Here is a 21,729-nt window from a genome sequence, read left to right as displayed (position 1 = left end):
CGCTGACCGCGGACCAATCTATGTATATTACGTCTAAGTACCGATGTCATACGAAAAAACCAGGTTTTGCTCTAAAAGAGGAAATAAACCAGAAGGCTTGTTTAAAATCAATTAGAACTATTTTTAAAGGTGATCGAAATTACTTTTTATGCATGTATTACAATGTATGCATGTGAAAGATTTACAGAATCGCATTTAAATGACGACATGACAAGATGATAACGCCCAGATATAAACCTCCGTTCATGTAGGCCACGCGTGAGAAAAAAATGGAAATTCCAGATACAGTGTAGCTTGTTAATTCATTTATTATATAACTTGAAGCTTTGTTTAAATTCTCAAACAGAAAATGACCCATACCCTTGCTTCACAATAATGTCGATATTTGTGTTGTATCAGTATACATTATAATCGTACTAACACGCATGTACATGTATATATTGAAAGTGTGTTGATAGATTTAAAGAAAACCTCAAGTTAATGTACGTTGACAATATTAATTTGAAATATAAATTCAAGTTTAACTCATTCGGTTCTGTATTTTGCATGTATGGCAGTACAACAGTTATTTCTAGAACTACAAGCATCAGCATGTACTACATGTACCTCCTGGGTAGTTTTAAAGTTTATTTGTCTCCATTTAATGGTCTCAACATCCGTGTTTCGTAACAAAAAACGACACATTCAGTTCTCTAACGAAATGACAATTCGTTTGAACATGAAGTGGAACCATAATTGGCAAATGTACTTTAACTAAAGGAATGAACTGTTATAATTGAATTATATACTCCTGTGTTTAGCTATGAAGTTGGGCTATAAAATATTATGTACATGTATAGAAATTAACTTGTAATCTACAAACTGTGCTACAAGTAATTATAGCTAGTCTTCGTAACAGTCTGGTTAGATATAGAAATGTAAGCCATAAAATAATTTCACATGACTAATTGTTTGTAGGCTGTCCTTTCATACATCACAAGTTTGATATAAGTTTGGTAAAGGATCAATCAGCTTATCATTTCCAGAATTTACAACAATGCTTTCGATGAAACAAAATTGGGTTTAATTGGATTAAATAGTAAACGCCTAAAAATATACTAACAGAACTCGGCTGAACATCGGCAATATGACGATACTATATTAAGCTAAGTCCTTTAGATTTTACTGTCGCTTTAGGAACGATTAACACGTACGATTTATGGCAATGCTACAGAAAATAAAAAATTCAGATAACTCTAAGCTTGATTTATGATGGTTCTACCAGTTGACAAATCTTGCTCAGTAGATCAATCTTACGAATTCTAAATTCAGATATAATATAAGGCAGGTATTACATGTAGACAGATATTGATATTTTCATGCCTCAATTTATACTATTGTTTATTATAGTTTTCATAACTTAATTGAATTTTATGATGTTAACTATGAAATATTTGTTTGTGTTTAAGAAACGAAACTATAGTAAAGATCATCATTCCGTTTTACAAAAAAAAGAATAAAAATACTAATAATAATACTTATGGAAGGCAACGTGGTGCTCACGTGTATATTTTGCTGGGAAATTTTTTCTCCAGGATTCTTTACTCAGAAGCACCTTGTCCACTAAACGTCATGTTTTTTTTTACTTATGAATGGTGTTTAAGAAAGATAGGCAGTTATCTCATCTAAACCAGTTTTTGTCTGTTCGTAACCGGTACGAGCAGAACGCAACTGAATCATATGCATATAGTTATACATGTAACTATTATCAACTGAACTTAAAAGCTCGTCTCTCGTCGTACGTACATAAATCTCCTATTTTGTAGATTTCTATATTTAATAAAATTTTAAGTCCAAAGTAATTCGGCGTGAAGTGAGATATGTATATGCATTCAAAATTACTTTAACGACTTACAATATTAATTCAAAAGTTTACCCCCTGCATTGTGTGAGACTGTATCCGTTATAGCGTACACAGCTTTACGATTGCTCTTTGACCATAATTATAACATATAAATACATAGTGAAACTGTCGCTTATTGAACGTATCTCTCCTCGCACTTTTATGATACTAAGTTAAGACAGGTGCACTGGGTTTAAGGCATACTTAAATAAACTTAACTTAAGAAACTTCTGCACTTCTGAAATTTGATATTTATGAAAGAAATTCACGAGCACTACCAACACTCTGACAAAGGTGATTACATTCTTCGTAAGTCTTTATCATCTAAAATCACCTTATAATTTTGTCTGGCATGACCATGTATAACTTATTGATATATCGTCCCAAAAATGTTCAACCCTTCCGCTTTTACACGAAAGGAGCGCAAGGACAGTACAGATGTCATGGTACGCTATACATGTACAAGTACCTTGGTTCAACATTGTCTTAATGCCTTATAATTATTGTTATTGTACAATTCGTTAATATTGTTTGTTTCATGATTTTATTTGTTTTACATCGATGTTACTATACATAAAAATAAAATTCTGCAGAGCCGGAACTCATTGTCTTTAAAATTTCTACAGGAAGACACACCATGTCCCTAAAAGTGTTACATGTAAAAATGAAATATGTGCTCAAATAGTAATGATACAAACATCGAATGTTAGTATACATATAAGAGCTGGGTATTGTTTCACAAAGCACCCGTAAAAATACGTACACAATCTGTAACAAACCAATAGGACTTGCGTGTACATAAGTCATCCGTAAGCTTTGGGATACGGTGCACAGAATCGATAATGCGTGACATAAGAAATGGTTATATGTAGAGACAGCCGCAATTCATTGTCTCTTTTTTTCAATATATCAAAGAAAAAGAAAACAAAAACAAAAACAAAAATAAAAAACAGTTTTCAGATGAAGGTCATGTGACATAACACTCTGAACAATGGTGCTATATTTAAGACACTTTCAATAGTCGTTTCCTTTCTGTCATTAAACAAGATGAACGGCAAGTGTAAGTTATACGTCTCGTTCATAAATGATTTCAGATAAAATAAGAGAGCTTAACTAGATAACCAGAACAAAGGATACAGATTACATGCTAATCTTATACATGTATTGTTGTCGTATTTAAATCGTCCATCTTCCCTGTGTATTATGTCTGTTGAGATATATTGTATTTAACGCATTCCAATGTCTATATGAATTGTCCATTAGTTAGTCCACTGACACCTCGTTTAAGGATTTAAAAGATATCTTTTTACAATGGAGAAGATAGTCTACGACTCAAAATCTCATTTAACGGTTTATTTTTCAAAGATGTTCAAGCTTTGAGCTGCATATTGATCTTAGCCGCGATACAGGATCGGCCATTGTCGCTAGGAAGAATGAGCAAATTGATAATAAATGATACACAATTTTCAAGGATGAACAAAATACAAAGAGATTTTATTGGTTATCCAAGACCTCTTCCTACTAGACTACTGACAATAGATAAGGTTTAATTTAAAAGTCCAACTGATAGTTAAAGAATTATAATAATTGGATGCTTTTTCTTATGCTGATATATATAATGAAACAACAATCTGTGACATTTGTTTGAAGATCATGTCATTCAATTGTTTCATCGAACTTTGAAAGAAAATATATCTTCGGAATTGGATGTACTATTTTACACTACACATGTACATGTAGTCGCTATTTTAAATTTCACATGTACATATTCGTAAAATCACTATTTGACATTGCATATATTTAAGAAAAGCCGATATTTTACAACACATGTACACAGTCACTATTTAACGTTACACATTTACGTAAATTCACAATTAGATATCACACACATGTACTTAAGCCGCTATTATATATTACACATGTACGAATAGTCACTATTTGGCATTACACATGTACACACTTTATATACGCATGATTCACTATTTGACATTACACACGTACGTATAGTCACTATTTGACATTACACATTTACGTAAAGTCACCATTAGACAGACATCACACACATGTACGTAAAGCCGCTATTTTACACTACACATTTACAAATAGTCACTATTTTGCATTACACATGTACATATATGTTATGTACGCATGAATCACTATTTGACATTACACATGCACCGATAGTTATAAACATTTGTGCACGTACATCACATGTACATATACCAATCTTGCCCCTGTAGCCAGAGAATGCAAATGATTCTAGTTCTCATAAATGGCATAAATGTAAATGACCCAAATATGAAGTGTTTTATATAATATTCTGTGATACTGACCGGGCTTTATTTAACTCATGGTTTTAAATAGAACCACACAAGAGGTTTTATATCAGCATTTAAACATATAGGAACAAAGCCTTCCTTTGTTGTATTTCAAAGCACTGTTGATCCAGTCTTGAACTGGACATGTGTCTTAGACTAAAACCTCCGGACATTATAATAACATTGGCAGTAGACATGTTAGGTAAGACATTTCTAGATTATTTTACAAGACATTCTAACAATCTTGTTGTATCATTTACATGTACTACTGCTCAGTACCTCGCATGTGCTGCATGTGTATATAATTCAAACGAATTCAAAATCTAAGGCACAAATCAAAGTTAAATAATAAAAAATCAAGAGCTATTGGCAAGTTTAAGTTGCCCGTCCACGGATAATATTTTTCTGGGTTTGTTTCGATTGGGACACAATTCAGTATTGACAATGCAAGTTGATTGCTAAACATTGCGTTCATATGGCATCGTACTACAATGTATGTTACCTAGTGTACTGATACATGCAGATGCTATTAGTTGTGTCTCGCGCGATCAAATTTTGTAAAACTAAAAGCCAGAATATGCTAAAAATTCGATCAACTTACAATCTGAACATTATGCTCATTTACTATATAGAGATTAAATGTTCAAATGAAACACACTTAATCAGTGCGTAATCAAAAGTTCAATTATCAAACTGTATTTACCAGTTTTCCCAACTTCGGCTCCATTCATAAAACAAGGAACAGGAAATTAGCAAGATAAAATTGGATAAAATAAACCAATGACAAGTTATTTTTAACAAAACAATCTCTATGCTGAACTGTCAATTACAATAGCCCATATCATGATAATACTTGAACCCAAGATATATTTCACATAGGTGACAAAGTTGTTACTTGCCAATTCAGCATACTTTGATTGGTTGTAGGGCCATTATTGAAGTGAATAACTTTTTGGCCTTGTAGCGTATCACCATAAAATCTGTAATTCAAGATCAGGAAGTCAATATATAAAGGATGTACGTACAAATCTTTATCACACTATCTCTATCAACTTGTCATTTAAATGGTAAGTGATCACTTTAATTTTATGTTCTGTTGAATCTAATGGTAAAGTTTTCTCACTGCGACGGCATAATGTAATTTGTTTCACAATTATTGTGTAGTTAAATGTTTGATAGCATTAAATTTGTTCCATGCTAAAGTACGATACATTTCTTAGTGACGGTATTAAATGCTGAATTCCTACGAGCGAACTTTGAACATGAGGGTTTCCTTGTGTTTTTATTACTAGTTATGGAGCCGGCTACTAGTGATGAACAATAAGAATGTTACTCTTTGTCAATTATAAAGTAGTCCGTTCATACAAAGTACAAATGGTAAGATATGCAAACAGTAAAATGAAAATGTTTATGCGTCAATTTGAGGAGAGCTTAAATCCTGACTAAATACTCGTGTACTATTATAAAACTAAACATAAAATTAAATGAGTCAACGTGTTGTGTGGTTTGTTCTTTGTCGATACTGGTGTACACGGCACTGTTACTGGTGTACACGGCACTGTTACTGGTGTACATGGCACTGTTACTGGTGTTCACGGCACTGTTATTTTTCACTGATTCTCCAGTTTGTACTTACGGTTGTATTAATTTTTCTTGCTTGATTAGCCATCAACATATAAAGAAAATATGTATTGTAAATATACATTTTCGAGCAAGTTTGTGATATATATTATTCCGCATTAATTTTATTAGAATAGAAGGTCTAGAATTACGACCTCTCTTATTTCAATAACCTGAAATATGACAAGATTGGACGTTCTAATTTTTACAATGATTTCGCTGGGTTCAAAAATCAGTGCAATGTTTATAGACAGATATGGACGTCATCGCTAAATTAAACTGAAGTTCTTGCATGTATTTTGTTATTACTTGCAAGGAATTCTGTCGTCAAATCGTAACATGAATCCTGCATATTGATTATTATTGACAGAACTGAAAACTTCAAATGAAAAATGAAATTCCCATGCAGAGTCTCGGATTGCACACGTACTTAAGTGGTGTTCTCCTTACGATGCATCAATACAATTAAATTCATATTTCTCTTTGTATAAATGGCTTGTTCCAATATCATAAAACATAAATTTAAATCAAATTACATTTTAATTCTAATATAAATTTCATTTCAATTTTTGTAAAATCATAAATGTACTAGGTATCAATCGTATAAAATCATTTAATTGTCGTTTTATTAGAATTAAAGATATTTTTATCATAAAATAAGTGTCACCCTGCCATCGTTACGTAATGCTCCTGCCAAATGTATGCAGGGTAATCCTTGTTAGCATGTGAAATTAAACTCCAATGTACATTGACTCTCTTCTAGATGACCTTCAAATACTCTAAATAAGATATACACTCTAATGTTGGCTGCATGTGATCCACATGTACAATGTACATCCACATGTACAATGTACATGTTTATATAAATAAGCATGCACTTTTGAAAAAAAATATTCATCAGAAAAAACATTTGGCGAACTAACCTTCATCTACATGTACACCAGTTTTCAAACTTCATTGTATTGTAAAGTATCATTAAGATAAGATTGCAGATTCTTTCTTAATTCAACCAGTGCCAATTAATTGAAGCGATGTGAGAAGTCTCCGTTCTCACGGAGTAGTGTTATATGTATAGAGCAAGCACACTAATTATACTTGTATATGGATGTTATTTGTCTCTGTAAAGTTAGCCTGTAGCTGGCTCTGTAACTCTAAAAGATGAACAGAAAATTCATTTAATTGACCATACATGTAATGCTACAGTATATAATAATTCAATAATGCGAGTAGGTTATATTTTATCTACTGGAAAAAAATATATATTATAACAGAATTCTATATGTCTTGTTGATATCATCAGATAAACAAATCAATTATTTATGAAATAAGACCTTGAGATTATTTGATAAAGCAAAGGTCCTTTTGTCTCTATTTCATTTGTCTTTTGGTTTTTGTGTTCGATTGTTGTTTCTTTTTTTTATACCTAAAATAAAACTAATATACCTTGTGGTTATATCATAAGACAAAAAAATAAATTATTCATAAAATTTGACCTTGAAATTATTTTATAAAACAAAGGTGTTTTTATTCGTTTTGATTTGTCTTTTGTCTTTTGTTTTTGTCTTTTAATCTTGACAAGGAAACTTATATTCCATGTTATATACTTCACTCCAGCTCATATCATAGATGATAACGTTTCTCTTTCATTTTTCTTTCTTTATTTTGGTTATTTTATTTTATCATTAATTGTTTTTTTATCAAGAGAAAAGCATGAAAGAACGTCTCCATTGTCGTTACTATTGATGATAGTCCAGAATATCGCCATGTTGACTTATAACACATTTACCCACGAGATATTATTTATTTCGCCAATCTTATTATAATTCGACATACACGTATCAAATATTCCATTCAGACACTGCATGTAGGATCTAACAATACTCCATTCTACTTTCTGTTCAGATGACCTTTTCAGGATTCTAAATTTTTTTCCTTTGAATGATGCTATCAGAATCATGACACATGAATTCTGACTGGCTGATCAAAACAGTTGTTAGATCCTAGATTCAGTGATTGAATGGAAGAACTATTAGGTCTTATTTTAAATCGATTGCTTAATGTGAAGCGTTGTAATCGTATTTCCAACATCTGCATAGAACTAAAGGGAGTCTATAAAAGGCGTTCCTTGGTAGACTTCTTGCATATACTTCACTTTCTTGTATACCGGTGTACTTACAAAGACTTTATGTAATTACTAAACATATTTATTTTTCGTCCGCGAAACAAAGACGGCAGCTAATGTATACCTTAAAATCATGCTTTTTTTTAATGAAATATTGTAACACAAAATCGTGAAATATAATTATTTACCAGTTTCCGTTTTTCAAAGGAACGAGATACCGTAACGACTCGTTACAGGGTGAACGTTTGTAGTTTTCGTTAGAATAAGTAATGATATGAAAAAAATGAAGTCTAAAATGCTCTCGAAGAGAAAAGGTCATATCCCTCATATGCCTTAGATCCGGTTAAATCGCACTGAATCTATGTGCCGTAAACATCTTTTATCTTCCAGATTTTTTTCTTTTTTGGAAAAAGGAGGTTGTACATAGTATATTATATCCTTAATTTTAGTTCTATAACAAAACAAGAAACAAAAATAAAACAAGAACAAAAACAAAAACAAACAAAAAACAAACAAACAAAAAAAAAAAAAAAAAAAAAAACCTCATAATCCTGAATACTTTTAATATAAAAGTACATGTATATCTCGTGAGAAATTTTTTATATGCGTTCCACAACAGACAAAGCAGATATAACGTGTTAAAGTATGTGGAATACCGATAAAATATTCACAGAGGTAATAACACAGCATGATCTCATTACTATAGGGCGATTTATAAATCAAGGAGAATATGGTCGGTGTAGTCACGAATATCTGACTTTTACTTAGTCATTAATCATGTAATCCATTATTACCTATTTTGGGTCAAGATAAAACCCGAAAGGTAAATGAGTTTCATTTCTAATTTTGGAACTTTCATGTTACCACTTTTAGAATATTATTGACCTTTATACTGGGTCTACGAATACGCTTGGTAAAAGGGTTAATGGGTTTTATTCTTCACTTATAGGCGGCTATCAACTATTTTCAGATAGGTAAAGCTCATTATAGGTCTCGAATGGGGGTTCTCTAATTCTATGAACCTAATTCGGCATGAACTGATGTTAACTCATGAAACTGATATACCTGTTGTTGGTGGTGCAGTTACTAAATAAGTTTCACATCATTGATTCAATCAGAATTACATGACATAGCAATCTGCTTGAATAGTATTACACGCATTCAAGTAAGATTTGCATCAGTTTTATTCACACAAATTAACCCATGAAGATGTATAATGCTGAGCACGTAACTTAAAAAAATATATCATATCTTAAATGTACTTTTACATTTTAATGTTTCGTGTACATGTGGTGTGATTTACTATAGTCATATACGAAAGTGTCTGGCTGAATTAGGAGCGAGTATAGGACACCGAGTGTATAAAGTGTTCAGAAAACAAGATTTCTGCATATACAATGTAAGTTAGAGACTGAACCGCGAGCATCAATAATAACTCGGATAACTGATATTTAAACCAGTCCGAAAATATTCAGTTTCACACCCTAAAATGATGGAACAAGAAAATATGTGTAAATGTTGCAATATATGATGAACATGTGGTATGGATTTCCATATCTTACCCAATTACATCCATTTACACTATATTAACATCGATCATGCTCTTGGACCTATATGGTTCTTTCTGTGCTGTTATGGCATGCCATTAAAAAAAATTAAACATTAAAGACACAAAACATGCATTCTGCAGGTCACAAATGGGACTTAAATGTATACGCATAGAAAACCTGGTTGGTCCAACCAACCTCAATTAATTCTGAAAAATTCTTCCGATTTTATTCAAATCGGACACGTGTACATGAAATTCATCAAACGTAGACAAGACAAGACTTGGAAACTCTGAAAACAAAGAAACCAAACTTAACGAAAACATCGTTACTGGGCCATAATGTACAAGTATGAATTTATTTTGTTAAACAGTGTCTCAAGTGACAATTGAAAGGCAAGATATAAATCGTGTTATTATAAAGACAAATATATAAACGAAAACTGTCGACTTTATGATAGAAAAGATATCTATAAACTGCAGGTTCCGCCAGGTGCGATATGCGGTTCAAATATTTTGCACTTAGCATACATTTTAGTGTATGTAGCACTCTAGATTGGGAATACAGTATTTATTTAGACTGACGGTCTCCACGGTCATTGTGCATGGGGAGACATGGACGACATACATGTACACGTATATGATCAGTCGACCTGATTCCATGCCGGCGACTTCAGATCAGTCTAGGTAAATTCAAATATGCACATACAGTAAATTGTCACGTAGTCCGTAAATTAACCCTATACCTCCTAAAATTTACCTTGTGTAAATTATATAATCATTATGTACACATGCATAAAGGGGGATTAGAGTATCGATTGGTTATTGATATCAGAAAAAAAGAAATTGATTGTAGCGTGCAACCTAAGTTCATTATTCGGTCCCGGCACCTGGTGGTTACCACAAGTTTGACACTAAGCACTATAAAGTCATATTTGAAGTTAAGATATCGCAGTTGGTGTAAAGTATAGCTACATTTGTTACATGTTTTATTCTATATCATAAATTTACGGATATAGTACGAAGAACTTTAGTATTGAATATTTATGGTCTTGTATTTCACTGTTCTTGGAATTAAACCGGGTGCTATAAATCTGTAGATATTTGTGTGAGAAAATCAATTGAGATGTTTACATATATGTCAGCTGTGTTAGTCTACACCTTTCTGTGGTTCCAGGAACATCTGTATATCATATGTGTTTCGGTGGTTACTTCCATTGTTCAGGGATAAAAGTGTAGCTGTAGATTTCTATGTCCGGGAAAAAGTGCTGCTGAAGGCTTTACTTACACATCAAGAAGTGTCTAGCTATTACGAACCCTAGACAAATATTTATTGCAGAATTTTTCACAGGTTTCAACATATGTATGGAGTTTTTCCTACACCAGTCTATGTATCTAAGGATATCTTCCTGACCGGGGTGGTAAGTTGAGCCGTTATATTCTGGAAAAAGGAAGTAAAAAAACTATATAAACAATATTTCAAATATCACCCACATTTTGAGTTTATTCAATTTCGTTTTTTTTTTTTATTTTCATTAATTGTATAATGCTGATTTTTGCATTAAAAAAAACCCAAATCAGCCAACCCGTGCTGCAGCTTTTTTTATCTTTATAACATTCACGTTCATTGTTTTGTCTGTGAAATTTCGGATTTGTTTTGGTGAACGATTTGCTCGTCGTGTTGTGTCGTTTTGGTGTTCATTGCATTGTCTTGTCCAAAGATTTCTCTTGATTACGCCTAAGGATATGACGGCCTCGTCTAAGTTCAGATCGACTTTAAATGGATATGTTTTAGTAGTTTAACTATAACCCTGAATTGTATTCATGTATCTGAATACAAAGTAAATAGAAAATTATAAATTGTGCCGAGCATTAAAGTTTTTACCTATTACCTAAATGCACGTTTAAAAAAAATCCTAAATTATATACTTAGTCTAATATATACTTAAAATAATAAATAATTGATGGACATTATTCATAGGTCTGACTTACCACGCTATTATTGATACGAACTGTAAATCACACACCGAGGTTAGACAAAAAAAATACAAGGACCGCTTTTCTTCATCAAATATATTTGTCAAGTAAAAATTGAATTTTTTTTTCTAAATAGTTTACAATTCGACCACGTCATTTTCATGAAACAATGTTCGTAGTTTGTCTTCACCTCGAAGTTTTATAGAAGGGAGGGTGGGTGGTCTAGGACCAATTTTAATCGTGCATGTCGGTCAATGTGATAATTCCTGTCCTTGTTAATTTACTTTCATTTTCCTGTATTACATTGTACATTTAAGACTGATTGCTTTTTTCAAGATACATTGTGTTTTTTTTTTGTTTAATTTAGACCCTACATGTACATATAGCATTTTATTTCAAATTTGATCACAATTGTCTCTACGAAATTATATGACCAAAAGAATAATGTTAAAACATACATAGAAATTTAAAACAATAATATACAGTTGGAGTACGTGCGCTTGCTCCATCTATCAAATATGCACCCAGGCGCGGATCCAAAGCGTGCCGGGCGTACACCCCAACCCCCCCCCCTAAATCGGTAAAAAAAATATTTCACCACTAGTTTTACCCCATAATATTTTTTGCCTTGCTTTGCATAGCATTTAATTCAATTTACGCCCCCTAAACTCAAATCCTAGATCCGCCCCTGCACCCCGCCAATATAAAGTGAGGCTGCATATTAGTGGGAGCACATTTGGCCTTCCAAAGACACTAGTGTCTCAATCTCGGGCTTTTTTTTTAATGAAAATCAACACAAAGGTGATATATTTTAACCTTATTATTATATATTATTCTTCACATGCTTCAAAACATGAAAAGGGCGAGTAACATTGTTTAAATAATAACGTGTTGTGTTATATACATGATTGTGCAAAATGTACTTTGAATTTTGAGATGATGAAGTAAGTAGTAATATAATAATTTGATATGTCGTGATGTCACTGTTTTTAGACATTCAATACCTTAACATTTAAATAAACTCTTTATAGTGATACATATTACAAACCAATACATGTATATATCGTTATAAGCATCGTATACACATTAATTCAGGCTAAACCTTGCTTCAATGTTACAGTAAACCAGGTTGAGTTTTTAGCATTGTTTAATTTAATCTGTAGCAATTTGTAAGGCGAGTTAGAAATTGTAAAATAAATGTCTATGGAGTTCAGGATTTATTTGGTACATGTATATATGTATTCTATCACCTTTGTTCATTCGGATGACACGAAGTCTGATCTATATATATACACACCGAGTAAACATCCGGTGGTGTTTGAAAAATACATTTTTGTACGTTGTTACATGTAATACTTGTACATATATAAGCCTAAAATATTGATATAAGGTACAAAACTACCATGTGACGGCGAAGAAAGACCGGAATCTATTCCTTTATCAATCTCCGCGATTAGTCCCCACGGACCTTGAATCGTTATTAGTTTAATTATACTGTTTTCACACATGAACAGCTCCACTACTGAAGGTGTAATTCTAGGTTTGTTACCATTAAGGCACTCCCTTCTATATGACCGTCCACTATCGGTTGGTGGGCCTGTTAATGTATACAGTACCTGAACCGATCCGTGCAACAAAAATTGCGATTGGTCATCGATCATCGATCAGTTTCCGATCAGTCATCGATCCGTCAAACCGATCCATTAAACCGGTGATCGCATCACGTGACCACATAGCGGTCACTGTATTTTACGGTTTTTATTGTTTTCTTTGTCAATTTTACACATATTTACATAATGTAATATATTTAAACATCAATTTATACTTTCGTTTTACATTTATTTTATTTCAAACACATCTTACGTCATTTTACATAACAAAACTGTGATCGGATCGGTCACCGGTCATCGATCCGTCAGCGATCAATCAGTCTACGGTCATCGATCCGTCAAATTGTTGCGCGGATCGGTTCAAGGACTGTACACGATATACCACCAATTTATTCAACAGCATTGTTCGGAGTTTTATTTATGTTTACAGTGTTAATTTTTTTTTGATTTCCCTCTTCCTGGTCCCAGATTATAGTCGAATTAAAGCACAGTTTTTATAATAGCGGGTCGATTAATTTCACATGAAAATTAAAACTATTTACCGTTCATTCTCCGTGAAGCTGTTTCTAACTTCCCGGTGACGAATTGATTATGTTTCAACATAAGCAAGTATCAGAATGATCTTACACGAACGATCGATGGTTTTATCTACACGCAAGCTAAAAGCGTTAAATATTGGCATAATGAAATCCCAAACTCTATTAGGGAAACAATAAACGCTAATTTCAGGGTTTCTTTTGATGTACAAGAACCTTGGATTTAAAAGATTACTTTAGAACTACATATACTTAATAGTATTGTCGATAATAAAAATTCGTTTTTTGCCAGTTTCTCATGCATTAAACATGTGTATATCAACGTGAGGATGGCAAGCAGCATTTGGAATGAAATGGAAGGGTAAGGATGATGGGGAGGAATAGGGTCAACTTGCAGAAACAAAAATCGGGGTAACGGTCCTTATATAAAGCAGGTGTAACCTATAAGAGGGAGAAGTTGAATATATTGATACATTATTAAAAAAAAAAACCAAATAATTACACGCCTTTCACAGTTTTACATCGACTAGGTCAAAACTTAGTTCGTACTGTACGAAGTCCTCTAGGACGGAAAGCTAACAATGAACAATGCACCTCTGTTCCATCTTAAAAAAATCAAAATTAAGGTTTCATTGTCAGGAATATTTAACTTCACAACTTTAACATTCTTGTTTGTTTGTTCTTTGTAAATTTAAATCGAAACTTTGTTTGCTAGTTTGTTTTTTTCATAATGTGTATTATATTTTTTACGGAAACATGCTCTGCTTTACATTTCAATGGTATCACCAGTTTTACTTGTTGACAATAAACATTACATCCAATATACATGTATCAAACGGTCTTCTAATGACAATGTCGAATATACTCTATATTGTAACGTATCACCAGTTTTCCTGTGATTCGACTCCTCCATAAAAAGCCTTCTGATTTGCTACTCTGACCGGGACCATAAAATGAAAAGCATAATAAGCATGCTGTATCGATTGTGGGTAAACGCGCTGAAGTGCCACTATTTCTTTTTTTGTGCCCTCTTCTCAAATCGTCTGGTTGGCTAACTGAATACATATCTTTGAATAGATAATTCCGTGCAAGTATGGAAGTATAATTTCTAGATATTATACATCCATGGTGCAAGATATCAATTATTTTATTATCAAACAAACGAACGGATATACACGGTAGAGCCCAATTTAGTTATACATGTACATGTACATGACGACTGCTATTCAACCAATGATTAGTCGACTATGACAATTGGCATTTATGGAAGTTCCAAAAATAAAATTCACCCACATATGAGAACTTTTAACATAACCCATGAAGATCTGCAGACCATGCCCACGAAGCAACATTTACCTACTTGAAATCTCCGTCACCATGCAATCACATCGCAATCTGAATAATTGTCTGAAAACATGTAATTAAACTTTAAACAAGTTAACTTATGCATTTTAATCATATAAATACAGTATATCTTAAATACACCGAGGTCTCATTATTTTTTACGCCTTTTTGGTGCAATTTACCCCCACATATTTAAAAGTAAAGCACCTCACATGCGGATGTTTATATTTTATATAGATAATTTCAATGTTTCCAAAATATGGTTAAATAACAAACTGTTTAAATGTCGATATTTACTAGAAACTACACATTTTATTATTTTACAGCAACTCTGTATAAAAGTAATTTATTTTAATGCATTTTTAATGTGCATTGGTGTACTTTTATTTTTACAGTTTCAACTGAATTGAAGAGGTGACAATTTCAAGAAGAATCCGGGTACTGCTTTTGAAACTAGAAAAGTCGTATGTGTCAAAAATAGGACAAGAAAAAAATTACATCTGTTCTTAATATACGTTGTTTGCTCATCACAAAGTTAGTCTGCTTTGGTTATTGTTTGCCTATTTAATTGAGAGAAGTCGCATAATACCATACACACAATAATAGCAACGGACCTCTTAAAAGGTGACCATTAGTCAATCAGGTGCTAGCTATCATACATTTGTACTGGTTAATCCGTGTTAATAGCTATTGAAAGTTTTCTTTGTCCTAATTTCTTGATACCTACCTAGTGATTTAAAAAGAAGGAATTTGATGACGTCAAAGCAGGTTTTCATGTGTGGACTTCATGGACATTCTAAAATACATTTGAACATTTAACTATTTAAACGGATTTCAATAAATCGATTCGAAGGGCAAATTTCGGTAAAGAACTCTTTTATATATCATTACAATAGAGGGACATTTAACTAGACAAATTAACGCATGCGCAATGAAGTCTGATAAAAGATTTTCTAGTCCTGTACAATCAGTTTCAAATAAAACACTGAACAGTCAACAGCGATTTGAAAAAGGTCTCGTAGGTAGACATTATCGATCTGCTAACCCATCATTACGAAGATCTAGTGCTATTTCATACGACATAGGGACAATTCATGAGGGATGTCCTATATCAGTTTATAGTTCTCGAAGAATGAGCGCGCCTGAGCTTCCACCTATTCTAGATTCAAGGATACTTACAAGTAACCAAAGCATGGGAAACGGAAATGAATATTACAAAACTAGAAGCAATCAAATGAGCAATAATAGTGATTCATCTCAGAAAGGACTACATATCCGGAGATCTCCACATAGTGCTACGTCTTCGTCATCAAGTCATCGGAACCATTCCGCAAATGTTCATTGTCGTTCTAAAACTTGGATTACACCTCCGGAACAAACAATAACAGCTTCACCTGAAGCTTTGAAATTGGATTCTATTAAAAATAAAAATGGTGTTTCAGTTCAAACACCTAGAAGTAACATGAATGGATACAGGACTAATCGTTTGCCATCTAGGGATAAATCTAACTCGAGCGGGAATAACAACACTCGGCAGACAAAAAATAAGTTCTGCCATTGTGCAAGTGAACCCAAAATACAACCAATAGAGAATTTTATGGGAAATAAACCAAAACCCCTCATGAGAAGAAATGGTTCAGACAATAAGTTAGTAAACAAGAGTAGACTCATTTCTATAGAGAAAACACAAAATTTGACTCAAGGAAAATACAATTCATCTAACATTAACGGAATGAGGCGATATTCATCAACGGTGCAGTTGAACAATTGTGTCAGAAACAAAAATGAAAATGAGGAATTCGAAGATGATGACACTGACTCCGAATCTGGTAAAGATCAAATGATTATCGAATGGCTTATTGGTGTCGAAAACGAAGAACCAGAAGCACCACCGGATCCCTTAATAGACTACGCGGAAACTCCCGTACAAACTGATACGGCGATTCATATAGTATATTCAGAGTCATAACCATTCGGAGTGTTCTTATAAACAGTGTAAACTGTAAGTTTGGCGCATTTATTCACATGTTCTTGTTGTAGATATTTGTTATTGGTTTACAGTTGTGCTGGTATCACAACAATTATTATTGTTTATATTCCATTGTATTTATTTCGTTTTGTGTGTGAGAGTGAGAAATGTGGGCGTATCCATCGTTTGTTCTGTTCTCAATACTGAAAATGGCAAGAAAATGAAATTTTTGAATTTCGATTTCTGAAAATAATATACCAAAGTGTTACGACGTGCTAATATTTTAGTCAGTCACCTTAAGTTTACCATAAGAACACCAAACCATCACTACAAATTTTGGGCAAGTATTAAAAGAGCATTCGACTTTTACATTTAGAAAGTATAAAGTCGGGTTTCTATTTCATGATTCGATGGTGTTTGAAGTTCCCAACAATCAAAAAGAAGTTAAACAGAATGAAATTATGTTCCACGGTTAAAAAAGCGAAAAATGTTTTAATATTTTAACTGGCTTAGTTTTATCACATTTTATATGGAAATATAAAAAAGTGTGCCAAATAATTTTTACAACGATACCAACTAAATACTTTATCACCTGCACGGTTCGGTAAAACTTCGATAAAATTATTAATCATGTACTTTTGATCAACTTTAAAAATACTGTCAATAAATTTGAAATTGAAACGACATTTGAACTATAAAAAACATGAATTTGTAAGGGAAATGAATATTAATATCTTCTAATCATGTTCAATTTCAACGCCTTATTTAACATGAAATCATTACATTTGTCATTTGTAACGTGTATCCCAATATCAACAAAAACTGAATTTTGGATTAAGCAGTGTTATAATAATTCAAAGGTCCAATTTCCTTCAAGTTAAATCTTAATACCAACTGTTAGTGATAGGTTAACCGCCGCAACGGACTATAATAATAGAAGGGACAATATCGCTTTGTCATCTCCGGATTAAAATTCTAAGTCCCATGTTTATTCACATTTTGACGAGATAGATCGCTACTTGTTAATTTATGGCAAACTTTATATACCCCCTTTCCAAACAATATTCGAATGACCTTAAAACGACCCGAATTTTAGATACGAGGTCAATTTATAAATTTAGAACCTCACTTATCATTTAAATAAATATGAGAATACAATGTTTGAAATTCATTAAACATTCAGTAAGGTGTTCGGTAGTTTCTATAATGACAGATTTGTTGCTTTTGAAATTTTACTTGAGATAATATTTATTGATCTGGTCCTATGTTAAGGAAAATACCCTATCTTCTCCGGTTTTAAAATCAATAACAAAAAGAAACCATTTTGCAAACAGCCTGAAATAATATTGAAATGGGAATTCTTGAATGTATTATTGAAAATCTGTCCGTTGTAAGGCATTTTCCATTCATATAAAGTTTAATTGAAAATTGATGTTAGAACTTTCAAAGCTAAAAGTATTTATAAATAACGTGTGTCTTAACTGAATTATACTTTTTAGATGCTGCTGTTTTTATGTGTAATATTATAAACTAAGCATGAGACTAAAATACATGTGAAAAAATTCCATTTTAAAAACATCGGTTTTACCGAATATGTTAATTTGTTTGGCTTACATCGATCCACAATATCTTTCAAAAAGACGTGCAATCAATGTTGAAAAGAAACCATAATTCCCAAAACACACAAATCAGTAATACTGATTAAGGAACAAGAGATTTTTAATTTATCCTATTAATCACCCACAAGGTGGTAAAGTCTTGAATATCGTAATTATCATCAAAGTCTTTTAAATTTTAATCTGATAAAGTCGCCTTTTTGTAAACTGGATGTCTCTCTACAGGGATTATAGAAATATCATTACATGTATTGGTGATTCCAAGGACATCTCTACCGTGCATTGTCAGTTATGTTCTTTTGTTAACACATCTTGTCTAGAAACACTATAGTAAAATAAATCTAAATAATACAGTAGTACGAATGTTAAGAAAATGTTTCGTTTCTGTCTTGTATTTCATTGAATAGCTTAATGAGAATATGTTTATTTTATTCGTTATTAAAAAATCACGTTTATTTATAGTGTTATGCAATATGCAGACAACTCCTCTAATTTCGGTATGCATTTTTGATTTTACACCTACAGAGGAGAAAAATAAAACTTTACAATGATTCACAATAAATCACAGGAAAGCAAGGAAGAAAAATCTTTTCCGAGTTTAATACATTTTTTTTTATGAAAGCAAAAACAAAATCATGGTACAAATCAGAAATCAACATCTTGATAAAACCTAATGACAAATCTTATGATACACTTCATTACAAAGTTACCACTCCGTCTTTATTTAAAAGAATCTATACATGTAACTAAGAATTGACTTAGGTGAATACTAGTGTGTTCGTTGTAAGCGTGACGTGGCCCTGTCGGGGAAAAAATGTCTTTCAATATTAACCTATTTTGTATTGTCATCTTTTTTTTTTATTTTGTACTTCTCGTAAAACAAAGCAATAGAGTTGTTGACTAACATTAATGCTATTTAGTAAGTTTTGAGTTTTGTATTCGTCTTTTTTTTTTAACGGAAGTGGTTTTCTTCTTTGATCTGCGTATCACTTCAAGAGCACCACTTCCGGTCACTATTTTTATGTTTAAAGCAGATGACGTCTGCTGATGATTTCCAAATGTGCCAAGTGAAATGGTCGGGTTCCATCAGAAAATTTTCCTTTTTTTATGAATGTAGTTCAAATTGTATAGTTTGTTGGTTTTTATTTTTCATCTGGTTCTCATTTCTGTCTTCTTTTCGGAACCCTGACAGCGTGTACGTAACGAAAACGTAGATTCGAGAAAGAACGAAAGTTTCGAAATTCTATGCTTTTTTACTTTTTATCATTGTAAATGTTTCTGAAACGCCATGTTCATTCGTACTAAGACATATTGTCACTTCCCTATGGTGCTATTTTTCTGATCTGTGATTTCATGGGTGCACTCGATCTTTCAAATCGAGTAAACCTTTGTTAAGTTTGCAATGTTTGTGTTGTAATGTAGATATATTGTTTTAGATATAATCAAAAACAAAATCAAAACCTAGCTTGTTTCTCAAACAAGTTATTATAGCTCTGCATTTAGTGAGCCAGAATGGCGTAGACGACTTCCATCATTATTTATTTAGATGTGAAATCTTTCTTCTAAAATTGCTACTTTGATATGTATCCATGACACGGAACGTAAACGTCCAAAATAAATGATAAGTATCTAGTCATTTTATAAAATATGAACAGATTGCTATTGATATAAGCATACGGAGTAAATTAGTAAGCCCGGTTTCTTTCAAATTTAAGCCTTTCTGTAATCATGGTTGAAAAAATTCTTTCCAAAATTGAAGTCATGTTTTTCGTTTAAAAATCATTGATCTAGAGTGTGCTTTGTTAAAAAAATATCTGGAATTTTGTGATAGAATCAGTTTTGTTGTAATTTTATGCTCGTTTACATCCGTCCAAGAAACTATTGTTACAATAAAATTGAAATAAAATGCATAGAACTTTTTTTTTAGCCTTGTTTGTAACACACCTTACCAGAATTGTATATTCTGTTGCGTTGCCTTTGTACACATTTTCTTAAAATGATTCTCTAAAAAACATGATTAATGAGAGACGAATAGAAACTGACTATAAAACAAAAGGATATGGAATATACTCTAAAAGAACTAATAAATGAATTATAATATTGGAATGATGGAAACAAAATGTAACATAAAATCTGAACCATACTATTTTATTCAAAAAATTGGTCACATCACTATTTAATGACTACAAAGTATTTGGATAGGTGTAGCGTTAAAATTTGATAAACCTTTCAAAATTTCAAAATGCGCTTCTGAATCAGAAGTTTAGAAGTGAAGACAATTAAGTCAACCTGACACAATGAAAATTACCAAGTCATATTTAAAATGACATGAACATGAAACATTAGAAAACAGACCACAATGCACACTATAAGGAACAGACGGACGCACACACAACACACAATTAAAAAAAACGTACAGAATATAACGAATAGTCAGGCTGGTCAAATATGCAGTTAAGCAAAACATCAAAGCTAAGATAGAAAAGTACAAGATAAAAAAACACGAGAGGACACAAAAACCAAAACACGGAGCGAAACGAAATTTAAAAGAACAGAATTTCGTTTGTCGTTGCTTTATCATTATATATTACACTTTGCTGTCTTAAATCTAGGGCTGACACGAGGAATTTTTCTAAAGACAAGACAAAGGTTTAATAAAGTCTAATAGAACAGTATGTCACGCCATTTCCTGATCATTAAACGCCAATAGAGGCGATCAAACGGACCAGTAGCAATCAAGTATACTGGGTATATATCTTTGTTCTTCTTTAAGTCGCTTTATACTGTCTTTTGTTTTGTTAATATACTAGACCCAGCGTTAAACTGGTACAGGGTCAAACTGACATAGAACAAAAGAAATTAACGAAATGCATCATTTGGCGTGAAGTTTTAGAACGAACTCTGCAAGAACGAGTTGCATATACAATTAAATTAGTTTACTCAATTTTTATAGTTATCTTTGTTTCGAAATATTTCGTAAACTAATGAATTAGTCATTCAAATCACAAGAGTATAACAGCTGTAATATATATCTATACTAAAGCATCCCCACACAATTTTGTGATTTGATTTTCCAAGTCCAATGATGAAAATAGAGAGTTAGCTTCAATTAATGTGAAAATGATAACAAACATTGTTCCAAAAAATTTCAGTTTCAACCATTTTAGTGCTATTGACTTATCGCATGTA

General features: G+C 32.3%; 1 protein-coding gene across 2 annotated transcripts; it reads left to right on the top strand.

Annotated features, from left to right (window-relative positions):
- Positions 1 to 5,130: 5,130 nt before the first annotated feature.
- LOC148599061 (uncharacterized) lies at positions 5,131 to 18,995 on the top strand. 2 transcript variants are annotated; one of them, XM_088560957.1, is made up of 2 exons: positions 5,131 to 5,267; positions 15,351 to 18,995. In XM_088560957.1, exon 2 carries the CDS (start codon positions 15,887 to 15,889, stop codon positions 16,922 to 16,924), a length of 1,038 nt encoding a protein of 345 aa, XP_088417083.1. In that variant the 5' UTR covers positions 5,131 to 5,267; positions 15,351 to 15,886; the 3' UTR covers positions 16,925 to 18,995. The 2 variants fall into 2 exon arrangements, with proteins under 2 accessions (XP_088417083.1, XP_088417082.1); XM_088560956.1 differs by lacking the exon at positions 5,131 to 5,267 and adding an exon at positions 10,363 to 10,909.
- Positions 18,996 to 21,729: the final 2,734 nt, after the last annotated feature.

This window comes from Perna viridis, chromosome 14 (assembly GCF_037379345.1).
Source record: "Perna viridis isolate PV_CMFRI_1.1 ecotype Kerala chromosome 14, ASM3737934v1, whole genome shotgun sequence".
Taxonomy (NCBI): Eukaryota; Metazoa; Mollusca; class Bivalvia; order Mytilida; family Mytilidae; genus Perna; species Perna viridis.
The sequence above is the reverse complement of the archived record's forward strand: the minus strand, read 5'-3'. Positions and strand labels throughout refer to the sequence as shown.